Source organism: Onthophagus taurus, unplaced genomic scaffold (genome assembly GCF_036711975.1).
Source record: "Onthophagus taurus isolate NC unplaced genomic scaffold, IU_Otau_3.0 ScKx7SY_13, whole genome shotgun sequence".
NCBI lineage: Eukaryota > Metazoa > Arthropoda > Insecta > Coleoptera > Scarabaeidae > Onthophagus > Onthophagus taurus.
Genome location: NW_027248938.1, coordinates 449,481 through 464,114, shown reverse-complemented (window position 1 = coordinate 464,114; position 14,634 = coordinate 449,481). Strand labels below are relative to the sequence as shown.

Here is a 14,634-nt window from a genome sequence, read left to right as displayed (position 1 = left end):
TATTACAAAAAAAATAATTTGGTTTATTAAAAACAAAAAAATTTAATTGTAGAAAGAAATGGAATAATAAAAAAAAATGAAGATTCGAAAATATAAACTAAAGTATTATAACTTATAACTCAAATTTAAATAAATGGGAAACCCACTGTTTTGGGAGAAGTTAAAATTAACTTTAAAATGAAAATAAAAAAAAGACTGTAGAAAATATTCGGGGGTAAATACACAAGAGCTTGACTTTTAATCGGATAATTTTATTTTTACACGAAAGTTTTGTTACCATGGAAATAACTCGAAATCAAAAGCATGATAAAATCGCGACAGCTTTAGCTGGAGCGATTTTATCTTTTGATTTTGATTGAGAGTTATTTCCAAAGGGTAACAAAACTTGAGTGAATTAAAAATAAAATTATCCTGATTTAAAATCAAGCTCGAGCGTATTTTAGGGAGATTAATACACGACAATTGCACAATTTATCAACAATTTTTAATTATTTATTAACTATTTTTGACTTAATTATAGTTGTCAAAAATGTGACGTAAGCAAAAGTATATATATGGTAGTCGCGTTTTAATCAGTTATAAAATATCACGTGTGATTTATTCAGTTGAAAAACCTAGGTAACTTTTATCCACTTAGAAATACACCTTATTGGTCGAAATTTTAAACGATCGTTACTCTGATTGGTTGTATATTATTGGAGTGCATTAATCGGTAATAAAAAAAAATTCAACAAAAGAACTTGAAACAAATTGATCCCGATACGTTTTGTTTAAAGTACAAGCTTGTCTTTTGAAACGTAGTAAAACCAAAAAAAAAATTCGACGAGAAAAAAAAAATAAAAAAAAATCACCCCAAAATTTAGATTTTACCCTTACAATCTGCAATAATTTATTTGCAAGGTAAGTAAAATTTTTAAATGTTTATAGTAAATTCTCAAATGTAAGTATTAGTAACTTTTCTTTTTATAGCGATTCAACACATTAATGAACACAAAATAACTTTACATATACGTTCTGACCTTGATACGGGTAAGATTCTTCTTTATGCAGCGATTCCTCTGGAGAGGGAAAGTATTCGGAGTCGGCAGAGGGGAGGCACTCCACCATACAATTATATTATTTGATTTTTTTTTTTTCTTTTGGAATGGAAAAATCCCAATGTAAAAATCCAAAGAAACTATTCCCGGAATAATAATATCCCAAAATAGGAGGCCTAAAAATTAGTAAAAGGACGATACAAAAAATTAAAAAAGAAGGAGAAAGAGAAGAAAGAAAAAGAATTGTTAAATTATTAAGTTAAACAAATTTTTTTTTTTTTTTTTGGAATTACCAAATATTATAAGTATTGATTGTGTCTGAATAAATGATTGAATGATTAAATTTCTATTAAATTACTATCACATACCTCAGATGTTAAAGGCCTCGCACGTGTGAAAAGTAAATCGACTCAAAACGCAAAATAGCCGGGTTAACCGTAAGAAAGAACTTAAACTTGTTCTCAAATAAATTGTCGATGTGATGATCCCGATTAATTCGGATGCGTTAAATCAAATTATGACCAAATGAATCACTCAAAATGTCAACCAAAACGCCTACACAACGACGTTACACGTTGAGTCTCGTGCCACCAAAAAGAGTGAGACTTCCTCTTCGAAAACCTAAATCCAATTTCGAAAAAAAAAACTCGACCTGCGCGCAACAACTTTTCCGTATGAAATTTAAAATAAGTAAAGAATTAAGAAAATAACATCTATTAAAGAGAAGGCGAAATATAAGAAAAGAATAGAAAGAAAAGAAAATTTATAATGATAATTCCGTACAAATGAAGGAATAATAGGAAGGGAAAAAAGGATCTCCAGATTCTGTCGCTTAAAAAAAATTACAATATAAAAAAATTTACAAGTAACATAAATACAAAACATTGGAATAAATTAGACTGTAACAAAATGTAGGCATAAATTGAACGGGGGTGGTTACGTTTAGTAGTTTAGAAGGGTAGGTTGAAAGTACAAATAGGGTCAAAACGTGCCCTATTATGAATTAAACGTATTCCCCAAATTTCATTTTGCCAGCGTTTATGGTTTTTGAGAAAAAAAAGTTAAACCAAATTTTTCCGCCATTTTTGGAGGGGTGTAGCTCCTTAGGGGAACCGAAGTCGCCCATGGTTCAATGTATCAAAGTACCCTTAAAATTCACTAAAGAATCACCCCTTGAAGTTTGTTGCAGTCATTCAGATACACCTGTATATACACCTTTTTTTTCGTTGAAGGAATGAAAGGAGGATTGTATGATTCAGGAATGGCTGTGTGAAATTACCGTATTTTCTCGAATCTTATCCGCACTCGAATCTAATCCGCACCCCAATTTTAAAAATGCATAGTGGTAAAAAAATTTTGTTTGCGAATGTCAACACCAAAACGATGCGATGCTTGTTGTTAACCATAAATATATATTTTTTCCGTTGACTGACGCTAATGTACCTAAAGAAACCTTGCTTACGACGAGTTTTTATTAGACTAGACTTTAAATTTACCAAGCCAGAAAAAATTGGAAAATAAATATAATTTTAAAAATAAATAGTAATGCCTAGCACGAATTCTGTTCATATACTGCCCTCGTAGTAGCTCGAACGTGGTGTGTGCTTAATTAATCATATAATAGCGTAATTATAAAAAAAAAGTAGCAAAAATCTGAGATTCTTCTATACAGCAAAGTTTAAAGAGATGTAATTAAGTTAGCGTTAAGGAAATCGAAAAGCTGGTACAATTTTTGCTGTTAATGAGAGTAACGTTGCGGCTGTTGCGGAAAGACAACTGTTGCGGACTGTGAGGCATCGTGCAAAAAATTTACCGGGCCAAAGAAGAGATGATTTCATGAAATTGACGAGGCAGTTTTTAGTTCTCTCAAGAAAAACGAAAGGAGGGACTAAAAGATTTTTAATACTAGCTAAGGTTGGACTGTGGGATTTATGCGCCGAATGGTGTTATCGTTGAGGCGCAGAACTGCAATTTCCCAAAAGCTCCTAATGATTTTCAAGAAAATTTCAATTTGTCTCAAACTGTAAATGTCAACACCATTTCGTTGACATTTACAGTTTGAGTATATCTGGATTGCCACCCAATTACACACTGGCAAGAAGAGGTGTGTGGGAAATTTCTTTATAAACGAGTAGTTGCGAAAAATTGCGCATAACATTGATGCTAGCAGTAACAAGTGATAGGGAAAAATTGCTGTCATTATTAATATTGAGAAAAAAACCATTCTGAAATCTGAAAGACTTCCCGAATGATGTTGTAGTTAGGGCACAACAAAAAGGATGGATAATGGAAAAGCTGATGATGGAATGATTAAGACAAGTATGTAGTCTTAGACCAGGAGGATTATTAAATAAGGATATTAATTAATCATAGACTGATTGCCCTTGGTTTAGACTTCTTGTCATAATAATAATACCTGGTGGAATAACATCCATACTACAACCTGTGTATGTATATGTATATTAACAAACTCGAGAATTAACAAAACCGGGACCAATTAAAGGAGCTTCTGAACTTGCTCGGTGAGTGTAGGCGACATGGAAAACGTTCCCTGAAAACAATATTATAACATCATTTAAGAAGTTTTGTATAATCCGAATTGATCTGTATTGATCCGAAGATGACGTAATATGGGAAGAAAATGGTACATAAAAATGTAAATATCGTTCTAAAACCCTTAATAAAGTCTTATTGTTATAATGTGATTTTATTTTACTATTTTTCAAATTGCAACTATACGACTGCGAATCTAATCCGCACCCGATTGTAATCCGCATTTGATTTTAGAGCACATAAAATTTGTAAAAAAGGTGCGGATTACGTTCGAGAAAGTACGGTAGTTTTTAAGATATTAATTAATTAAAATAAAGTTGTAATGTGAAAATAAATGAAAATCCGAAATCTAAATCCGTTGTCGTAATTTATCTAATTAAATACGAACTTCACCAGTGAAAGATGAATCCGATAACTACGGATTGGTAATCGTCCCAAAAATTTTATAAATGTCGCAAAAGTACCAAAATCTCTAACACCGTGTGTTCATTAGGACAGCTAACGTACAAGAGAATGAGTTTCCGAAAACTCGTTTCTAAAATATAATACGGAAAAACAAAAATGAAAACAAGTAATCGCGCCATCACGTAGGGAACAGGAAAAGTAAGGATTAAGGAAGAGGAATCTCGAATTCAGCTGCCAAAAATTCAACAAAAGATACATAGAAAAGATAATCGAAGGTTTAAAGAAAATAAAACGTAACAAGATTTATATAAAAAACAATAATATTTAAGCTGTTTAATATTCAATTATTATTGAATAATTTAATGCTATTATACAATATCACATTTATTATATATCCATTTGAACATTAAAATATCGCGTCCAACGCGTCACTTTATTTAAAAATAGGAGCACGAAATTCAATCTTAATGAAGACTAATCATTAAGGTTGAATTTTGTGGTAAATCAAATTTGAATTTGGCTCCTAATTTTTAAACGAATAGTAGATTGTACATCACATTAAGAAATTTTAAATTGTATAATATTACAACAATATCTATAGTATGACTGGAACACATAATTATTTTGTTTTTAAAGGTCGATTCGTGTACAATTTATATTTTTTAATAACTTGAGTTATTTCTAGGGCTGGGCGATACCTCAAATAAGGTATCAAAGTATCGAAAGTATCGAAATATCGGAAGTATCGAATTATTGGAAATAATTATTTTATCACTTAAAAACTAAAACATCAAAAAATATTAAAAACAAAGCAAATATCTTAATTTAAACTCACTTTGTTTTATCTTTATTTACGTATTGTATCTAAGTACATTTTTTATTTATTCTTCTTCGTAGATTTTAAATAAATTACGCACCCTTCATATATTCTTGATAATTTTTCTCGATTATCGTACTCGTCGCGTAAAAACAAGTAGATACGTAAAATATCGTGTTTGAACCCTAACGGTTTTTGAAATAATGAGGAATAACCACTTTTTTAATGCTCCCTTGAAGCATTTTAGGACCTTTACGTGAATTTTTCTTAATATTCTTTTATGTAGAATCCACGCAATTTCCTGTATATACAAAATATTTTCGATACTTCGATACCAATACTTTGCGGGTATCGAGTATCGATACTTTGCCCAGCGCTAGTTATTTCTTCTCATCGATATACTCATTCGTCTATCTGCACGTGCAGTTGGATAAAATTCTTGTTGACCATCTCCATGTCTTTTGGAGATGTCCGTCCGTTGAAGCTCGTTCTCGGAACAAAGCCTCAGAAGGACTCAAACCGCTGTCTTTGGTGTCGTTCTCTTCAACTTCGACCTCCATCCAACGTCGCGTCGACTTAAAAGGCCCGGTTTACAAGGGCGTAGGAAGAAACCACTGGGTGAAACCGTCGCCGAACATAAATGACGAATCGTATTGGGTTGAATAGGATTTTAGTTGTTGCTCCCGCTTCGTTTCATCTAAAAAGAAAAAATTAAGAAATTTTTAGAGATGTTTCATTAGAACGACAGGAACTTCGGGAATACTTTTTCGACGTTTCTTGTAGTTGATCAAGAATTTCAAACGGTAACATTCGTCGAACGAGCATTTATCGGTCATCGAATACATCGAGATAAAAGCTTCTGCCCATCTTATGTTGGCTTCTAAAGTTAAAGATTCACCGTTTTCTTGTTCGATTTGTCCCGTACTATCTAAAATCTCAAAATAAACCATTTTTCCAATGTTGGGTTGGCTTCACCGATGTAACGTCTTGTAATAAACCTAACAACCATGGCTAAAATTAAATTAAATTAAATTAAAAAGTAAAGCTTGATTTAAAAATTTAAACCTGATTTTCCAATTCCCGCTTGTCCTAAAACAATAACTTTTAAAGTTTTTTGTCTTGGATAAAGTCCTAATTTAACTAAAGAAGTAGAAGAGGTAGTTGTCACTGATGATGGGGCTAGCCCCGAAACCGGTCTGACTGCATATTAAATTAAATAAAGCAAGTTTAGAAGTTTTTTCGTTATATTATTTATATAAACCACTTGCAACATGGATCTACATTCTTACAGTTCTAAGTATTTTTATCAATTTTCAAAACACCGTAATTATTCTTATAAACCGCGCATGGGACTTTGGAGGTACTTTTTTGTCTCTTTAGTTCTTATCTTGAAGTTAATAGTTTTCGCGTAAATAAATAAAAATTATAATAAAATTATTCTAAAAGTTGTCTCTGAGTTTTGAAATGCAAGTACGTACAACAGGTATTATTGGTACAAACTCACCCCCAAAGTCCATGACACGGTATATACGTGTAACAACAAATTTTGTTTCTCGAAAACCGTTAAGGGTTATGGTGTTTTGACGACCGATTTAAATTGCTAAAGGCTTCTAAATCACTCTAAAATTTCATCAATTCCGGAAGTGCCAATCGGGGTCAAATTTACCCCTAAAGTCCCATCCGCGTTTGCCCTGCAATTTATTAGAAGATTTGAAGATACGGTAAATTTGGAAGATTACATTTTTGTCGTTTCAAAAAAAAAGGATTTTGTTAGTAAGAAAATAATTTATAATTTTTTATACTTACGTTTGAAGTCTTTAACAACAGCCTCCTATTTTGGAATATTTCCTTTGGATTTTACATGGGGATTTTTCCATTCCAAAAAAAATCTATGGTGGAGTACCTCCCCCCTGCCGACTCTGAATATTTTTCCGTCGAATCTTTTTTTATTTTATTACGTTTCAAAAGACAAGCTTGTACATTAAACAAAACGTACCGGGATCAAATAGATTCAGTTTTGTTTTGTTGAATTTTCTTATATCGAATATTTTCTTGAGTTTTTTTTATTTAAAGTTTATTTTAAATTTTCCCAAAACAAATCCGGATCGTGGACGTAAGAAGATGTGTACCAATATTTACGAACCACCTAAGTTATTAATTAATTATAAATTATATTTCTTCTTTTACAATTTTTTTTATTTTGATTTTTTTAACAATCATACATTTTATTTATTCCAATTTCTTTCTACACAATCTTATTTTTTCCAATAACTTTCTTATTTTTGACATTACTTAGTGGTTTCATGCGAACAATCGTTGATTCACAACATTTTTTGTTCGTCAACATCGTCTTTTTACCCTGTATAAAAAAAAATTCGACCGTCATTCGCTAAAACAATCAAAAAGCATTTCTTGATATAAGTCGCAAGCAAATTAATTTATCTAAACTTATAAATTCACGCTCGGAATTAACAGAGATAACGCTCTTTTAAGTGGTTTCTCGTTGTTTACTAACCCCTTCTATTTACAACCATGAAAGGTTTATTAATTTATCTATCAAGAATTTATTACCTGCGTGGTGTTTTTTGTAGAAGTTGAGTTAAAACTTGTTTCGCAATTACCAAGTCGCGATAAAGGTGTCATTCCTTGTAGTCTTCTTTGGTCCTTACAGAATAAGTAGCGGTTAAAATATTGTCGGAAAACCCCACTTAAGCAGTATAAAGCGACAGGGTTGATACAAGAACTAGAAAAACCATAACTAAGAATTATTGAAATAAAAAGATTGTTTTAAATTTTTACCTCAAACAAAATGGAACGATTTTGAGTGAGTGCCAATATTCGTTATAATCAGTTTCAGCCGTTGGATGAAAGAGAAACCATAAGAAAGAAACGTGGTATGGAAGAATACATAAAAAAATACTAAAAAAAAATTAATAAATCAATAGTTTTTGATTCCATTATTTGAAAGTTTACAAAACGCAAAACATAAAACCACTCTGGCGACATTTCTTCTTGCTCGTATTTGGGATATACTTTGATTATTATGCCAGGGTATTTCGTTAACACTGGCGTAAAGTTTTTTAGCCATCAAAATATAAAAGGAAGCGATTACAAAAAGCGGCACGATGTAAAACACAAACGCTTTTCCTGCTATTATGTATTTTTTGTAAGTTGTCGTTACCGTTGGGGGAAATGGGGTGCAAATGTGGATCACATTCGACGAAGAGTTTTCGGTGTACGAAGTAATATCGGTAAAAATATCATCGGGAATTGATAAAATTATAGCTAAAAGCCATATTAACACCACAATCATCACCGTTAAGGATTTCGTCTAAAAAAAAATCCAAAAAAGATTAAAAATAAAATTAATTAGGTAATTTAATTTAGTTTTACCTGCAATCTTCTTAAAGGATGTGCAACAGCACGATATCTTTCAATTGATAAAGCAGTGATTGTAAAAACGGAAACGCCGGTTGAAATATCTTTAACTACTTCAAAGGTTTTACATAAAATAACCCCCCACGGCCAACTCTCCACCGTATAAATAGTCAAAATATATGGGACACAAGTTAAAATTAGTAATAAATCCGCCAATGATAACGAAAAAATATATCTAAAAGAAATAATTAAATATATAAGCAAATTAATTAATTGATTAATAATAATTACGTGTTTGGTACATTTCGCATCGATTTGTGCTTTAGAAACACAATAAATAAATTTTTAATAACTTTCTCAAAATAACATGACCTAAATAAATAAAAATGAATTTTTAATAATTTCGTCTCAAGTTAATTGACCTCCTCCTCTCCTCATCGAATCTCCTCCGACTCCTAAAAGAATCACCGATTCAAGAACCTCCTCTGACCCCCAAAAAAATTTGCCGATTCAAGAACCTCCTCCTAGAACGCAGGTTCGAGGAGGAGGTACTACTTAGATTTATCGCCGTTAAGGAAAATAAATTTATAAAATTTAATAATCCCTGTAAAAAAATAACTAAAACCGAATTTTTGTGTCAATATCAAAGAGAACACAAACATTGAACAAGTGTCAATATCAACTAGTATTCAAAAATGTAATAACTGGCAAACGGTTGTGAAGTTAGCCATAGATTTTAAAATCGAAAAATGACCAATTTCTGCAACTTGAAACGCAAATTAAAATTCATATTTGAGTTTAGCGGTCTTAGAATAACCCGTATACAAAAATTTACGGGGGGGTGTTTTCATTTAAGGGAGTAAAAAAATCCCAAAGTTGTAAACATCGCGTGCGCGCGAATACTGTTCGACAAAAATAGAAAAATGACCAATTTCTGCAACTCGAAACGCAAATTAAAATTCATATTTGAGTTTAGCGGTCTTACAATTAGAACAACCCCTATACAAAAATGTATGGGAGGGTAATTGTAATTAACGTTTTTAAAATATATGCTTCGTTTTTGATTTTTTCTATTAATTCATCCTGAGAGTTGACTTGTGTAAACATGCACCTTTTCTTTCATGAGGTCGTCCCACACATAAAAATCAAGGGGCGTCAAATCAGGACTCCTTACAGGCTATGGAATTGGATCTTCTCTCCCAATCCAACCATTAGGAAACATTTCATTTAATGAATTTTCAACATTTTGGGAATAGTGTGCAAGGCATCCATCATGCTGGAAACCCACATTACATCTGTTTTCTAAAAGTACATGGTCAAGCAGGCCTATGAAATTGTTATGTAAAAATTCATTGTATGCTGCGCTAGTTAAACCATCCGGTAAAAAATAAGAACCAATTAAATTATTTCCAATGAGCCCCATCCACAAGTTTAGGCTAAATTTTCTTTGATTGTTCATTTCCCTTGTTAGATGCGGATTTTGAATACGGTGAAAATGATTTAAGAATACAGTTCATTAATGGATGTCCGAGAATTGTTAAGAAAAACTAGTTACTTCCCAACGGACAGAGTACAACATATACTATCAAAACAAATTTTTTACTTCGGTCGATGCATCGGACTTTGATATTATTGCTCTCAGTGAAACTTGGATCAAGAAGAGCGTCCTAGACTACGAGATCTTTCCAGACAGGTATGACGTTTTTAGATGTGATTGATCTTTCCATAAGGGTGGAGAGATGTTACGGAAATATTCCGGAGTTGCTACTTCGAATATCATGATTGCCTCCTGTCCTATTGAATCCATTGACTTGAAAGCTGTACGGATTGACTTTAAAAAGACGAAATCGGCTTTTAACATTGTTGTCTGCTATTTCCCACCTGTTACACCTGGAGGAATGTATGTATAGTTACACCTTCGATTACATTGAATCAATGTTGGATATGTCTTTGGATACCATAGTCATGGGTGATTTTAATATTGAAGTAATAATGACTTTCTGCAATTAAATAATGTAATGAATATCATTGATAGAACTCTTGATTTGATACTTGCTTCCTCAAACTTGAGTTTCAAATTAAACACTCAGACTTTACATTGGTACGAGAAGATAATTACCAATCGGCATTACTACTTACTATTGCGGTAACGGTGCCTACGCATTTGATAGCTCGAGATGTTATCTTATCTGCCTGACATGTACGAGGCACTGCTTAATATCGACTGGACTCATCTATTTACGTTATCATCAGTTGAACAATACTGTAATGTTTTTTATGAAGCATTATATAACCTAATAAGAATGCTTAGATTAAAAAAACACCACCATAAATTGTATCGCACAAGTTTATGTCAAATCTCTGAGGGACATAAGAAAAAAACCAAAAAACGTTTGGCGTTTTGTTAACATAAGCAGAAACAATATAATAAGATCTCCAGGCTCTCTTAAGTGGGCCGATGAAAGTGTGTCCGATTTGCCAACAGTAGTTAACTTACTTGCCGATCACGATTTTGAGGCTATGCATCATTTGGTAACCTACTGGTAACGATCACGCTGTTTATGATACTAATTCTGTCACCTTTGGTATCTCCGAAGTCAGTTACGACGAAATGGTTGAATCTTTCAAAAAATTCAAGGCAAAGGCTACAATAATTGGCCTAGATGAGATTCCTACATTTTTAGTCAACGACTGCGCCCCTCTTACATATTTTCAACCTAATAATCAAAAACTCTGAATTTCCAAGCGCGCACGTGATATTCACAACTTTTTTGTATACGGGTTATTCTAAGACCGCCAAACTCAAATATGAATTTTAATTTGCGTTTCGAGTTGCAGAAATTGGTCATTTTTCTATTTTTGTCGAACAGTATTCGCGCGCACGCGATGTTTACAACTTTGGGATTTTTTTACTCCCTTAAATGAAAACACCCCCCCGTAAATTTTTGTATACGGGTTATTCTAAGACCGCCAAACTCAAATATAAATTTTAATTTGCGTTTCGAGTTGCAGAAATTAGACATTTTTCGATTTTGATCGAACAGTATACGCGCGCACGCGATGTTCACAACTTTGGGATTTTTTTACTCCCTTAAATGAAAACACCCCCCCGTAAATTTTTGTATACGGGTTATTCTAAGACCACTAAACTCAAATATGAATTTTAATTTGCGTTTCGAGTTGCAGAAATTAGTCATTTTTTCGATTTTAGTCGAACAGTATACGCGCGCACGCGATGTTTACAACTTTGGGATTTTTTTACTCCCTTAAATGAAAAGACCCCCCCGTAAATTTTTGTATAGGGGTGGTTCTAAGAGTGCTAAATCTAAGAGTTGCAGAAATCGGTCATTTTCCGATTTTAAAATCTATGGCTAGAATCTATGGCTAACTTCACAACCGTAACTGGCAATTGTAATTTTGTAAGGTTAGATAAAAAAAGAGGGTGGAAGTACTGGTTGTACAACTTACAGCTTAGCTTTCGATAAATATATTCTTATCTTCGTCAGGGTACGCTACAACGAATTAAGGGAACATTACACAAAATTCCAGCAATCAATTAAGAGACTTACATTTTGATTAGCGATATTCACCTCCAGGTTCATCTTTATAATATTAATTATATGTATTGAGAAAACAATATTTCCTTTGAAAGATGATATTTTATTTTTAATTATCGGTGCTACAAATTTGTTTCGGTTATTAAACCGTCATCAGGCACCACGTCTAATTGTCAATAATAAGTTTTGATTTCGCTTCTTTAACAAATAATTACGCGTTCTTTTGGTAAATAAATAAATCACAGAGATGCACTACATTAAACACACTACTAATTGAAAAGTAAAAAGTTACATAAAACTCGCCAAAAATAGTTAAAAATGCAGTAAAATTAGACACGTTAAAATGGAGAACAAAACAACCACAGATGACCAGATGCTTAACTTATACCCCTCTCATTTGGACCCACAGATGACCAGATGCTTAACTTATACCGCTCTCATTTGGATCTAATATTCTATCTCTCTCTAGAGAATTGAAACTGTGTAGATGGCGGTAGTGTAGTCGATCGATAAATACGAGCGGGAATTTGAATGCTCGTTTAAATAAATCTCATTACTCTTTAAATTTAAAGTTCCAAAAAATCAAAAATTGTCATCTCAAAACTTGAACAAGTTTTAAGATGAAAGCAGTGATTTTTTTGGACTTGTTATTAAAAAAAACAACTAATAAAATATTATTAAATAAAAATGCAAACTTCAGAAGAAGAAATATAAATTTTTAAATATTTAATCGTTTTCATGGCAAAAGGGTGCGTTTTTGTACAATGTAAAGCATTTGCTTCAAGGCTAGAGGAAAACCCATGAAAAACTCTAGCATACCATAAGTCAAATAAACTTCTAGACAAATTTAGGAATACAAATTGTTATTGTAAACAACAGATTTAAGACAGCCAGAATAAAAAAATACTACAGAGCAACTAAAATTAAAAGTACACAGTATTAGTGATAAAATGTTGTTTTAGTTATAAAATAATTATTGTTTCCGAATTAACAATTGATATAAAACTTTAATATTTCTTTTTATTTGTTTCTGTTCCTATCAATTAAAATGCAAAAATATTTGAAACTTAATTAATGCTTTATTATTATTACTATAACGTAAAGTTAATCTTAAATTAAAGTGAGCCAAATAATAACAAACCTAGCAAAATTTATCAGAATTAAGACAAAACGAAAAGGAACAAGATTCATGTAACATGTTTTAGTCTTATTGTTAGTCATAGTTTTAAGTTCTTAGTTCATCATTTATCATAATCATGGTTTGCATTGCTTTAACTATGATCACAACTAAGACTTAAACATATTGCCTCAATTCGTGATTAGATAATTGGAAAGTAAACATTATTACCTTTAAAAACCTGAGTAAAATATTCTGGTTTGTTTAACATATCTCTCAGTAATGTGGTTTTATTTTCATAATTCTTCTTAAGTCTCCGGATCTGTTTCTCTTTGTTCTTTAAAATTCCTATTCAACATAAAACTTTCCATTGTAAAATGTTTATTGCAAATTGTCATTCGGCTAGAATATATGTTTTCTACAGGAACACCAAGGCACTCATTCCATGATCGCTGTCTAAAATATCAAAGTAAATTTTCATTTAGTACAAAAAATGTATCTAACTAAATTTATAAATGTACTCATCGATATTTAATGGCAATCAAAATAACTTGACCACTTCCTCTACCGAACGTCCGCAAATGTAGCAAATCCTATCCAGTTTGGTCCTTACTTTACCACCAAAAACCAACTAATTCTAAGATAACAAAGTATGATAATAAAACTAAGGAAAACTAAATTATACAAACAAATAAACTACTAAACAAATCTATAATCAAACGATATAGATTTGTTTAGTAGGTTAAATAATCAAACGGTAAACACGCAAAACTGCACAATAATTAAACAAAATACAGAAAGTTCGTTCGATCTGACAGAACTGGACGTAGCTGTGGGATTTACAGATTTACGACTTAAAATACATAGCGCCATCTATTGCTTTCTCTTAACTCTAAGAATTTGCAACTTAAAAATTTTGAAATAAATGATGCCATCTATTGGTTTGTTTAAATACTACAGTAACGCGACAATTGCGCCATCTACACAGTTTCAGTTTATGTGAGAGAGAAAGTACCATACGAATTTTTCATTTGTTGAACAAGGATAGATAGGAGTGCCAATTTATTAGCCGGAGTCCGGCCTCTGTATACTCTGTGAAAACAACATTTGTTAAGGTCACCGTTCAATGGCCATTTTTATATGGGCCGATATAGGCCGATAGAGGTTACTTTCTAACACATTTATGACTTTCTGCCAAATTATTACAGAAAAGTAAATACACAGGTTTGAAGTACACATATTGTAGTAGTGAATGACATAATTTATTTTATAAAATAGTTGTTATATTAACAATAATTAATTACTAAACTTCGTCATAAAAAGGGTGTAATAAAAACTGACTTTTATGACAAATTAAGCACTTAAACGAGGTGACAATGCTTCATTCACTAGATGTGTAATATAAGAAGAGATTCCGTGACAGTACAAGTATAATAGATTTGTTGTTATCTCAGGATAGTGTTTTATCTAAAAATGTGTAATTTTCACGTAATTATTGAAATATGTAAGGGAATCTACTGAACAACCTAACTTTGGTATTTTGGCAACCGTCTTATAGATGGCGATATTTAAAGAATAAAATATTGCTTTATTATTTTAACTTTGAACAGTTAAAATTAGTCAAGCAGTTTTATACACGTGTGTCTTCTATGAGTTTATTGAAAGGAATGAATAATTTTATATAATAACAAATTTTTGTTGCCAAGATATATTTTTAAAAAAACAAGGTCCCTAAATCTTTTTGTTTGACGAAGGAAAAATAAATGGTGG

The 14,634-nt window shown here is 31.8% G+C and overlaps 1 protein-coding gene and 2 long non-coding RNA genes across 10 annotated transcripts; all 3 read right to left on the bottom strand.

Annotated features, from left to right (window-relative positions):
• Nucleotides 1-1,942, bottom strand: LOC139432272 (uncharacterized). Its single transcript, XR_011642124.1, has 2 exons — nucleotides 1,406-1,942; nucleotides 1-1,213 (listed from the first exon to the last, which is right to left on the bottom strand). It is a non-coding gene; the product is annotated as an uncharacterized lncRNA (long non-coding RNA).
• A 2,376-nt stretch (nucleotides 1,943-4,318) lies between these two features.
• Nucleotides 4,319-12,154, bottom strand: LOC111421762 (neuropeptide CCHamide-2 receptor-like). 8 transcript variants are annotated; one of them, XR_011642122.1, is made up of 11 exons: nucleotides 11,760-12,153; nucleotides 11,659-11,702; nucleotides 8,482-8,645; nucleotides 8,206-8,425; nucleotides 7,786-8,143; nucleotides 7,612-7,731; nucleotides 7,384-7,555; nucleotides 6,619-7,201; nucleotides 5,878-6,503; nucleotides 5,576-5,823; nucleotides 4,319-5,509 (listed from the first exon to the last, which is right to left on the bottom strand). XR_011642122.1 is itself a non-coding variant. In XM_071200754.1 (6 exons), exons 1-5 carry the CDS (start codon nucleotides 11,790-11,792, stop codon nucleotides 7,613-7,615), a joined length of 774 nt encoding a protein of 257 aa, XP_071056855.1. In that variant the 5' UTR covers nucleotides 11,793-12,154; the 3' UTR covers nucleotides 7,208-7,555; nucleotide 7,612. The 8 variants fall into 8 exon arrangements, 1 of the variants encoding a protein (XP_071056855.1); XR_011642117.1 differs by lacking the exon at nucleotides 8,482-8,645 and having other exon boundaries at nucleotides 11,760-12,154; XR_011642119.1 differs by lacking the exon at nucleotides 8,482-8,645 and having other exon boundaries at nucleotides 5,576-5,810; nucleotides 11,760-12,154.
• Nucleotides 12,155-12,458: 304 nt separating this feature from the next.
• Nucleotides 12,459-13,963, bottom strand: LOC139432273 (uncharacterized). Its single transcript, XR_011642125.1, has 2 exons — nucleotides 13,386-13,963; nucleotides 12,459-13,320 (listed from the first exon to the last, which is right to left on the bottom strand). It is a non-coding gene; the product is annotated as an uncharacterized lncRNA (long non-coding RNA).
• Between the last annotated feature and the right edge of the window lie 671 nt (nucleotides 13,964-14,634).

Excerpts from the sequence above, each read along its gene's own strand:
- LOC111421762 (XM_071200754.1), bottom strand. The coding sequence starts at position 11,792 with ATGAACCTGGAGGTGAATATCGCTAATCAAAAT. Across the intron at positions 8,144-8,205 it reads ATCCTTTAAGAAGATTGCAG|ACGAAATCCTTAACGGTGAT; the intron begins GTAAAACTAAAT and ends ATTTTTTTTTAG. Across the intron at positions 7,732-7,785 it reads GGTTTTATGTTTTGCGTTTT|TATTTTTTTATGTATTCTTC; the intron begins GTAAACTTTCAA and ends ATTTTTTTTTAG.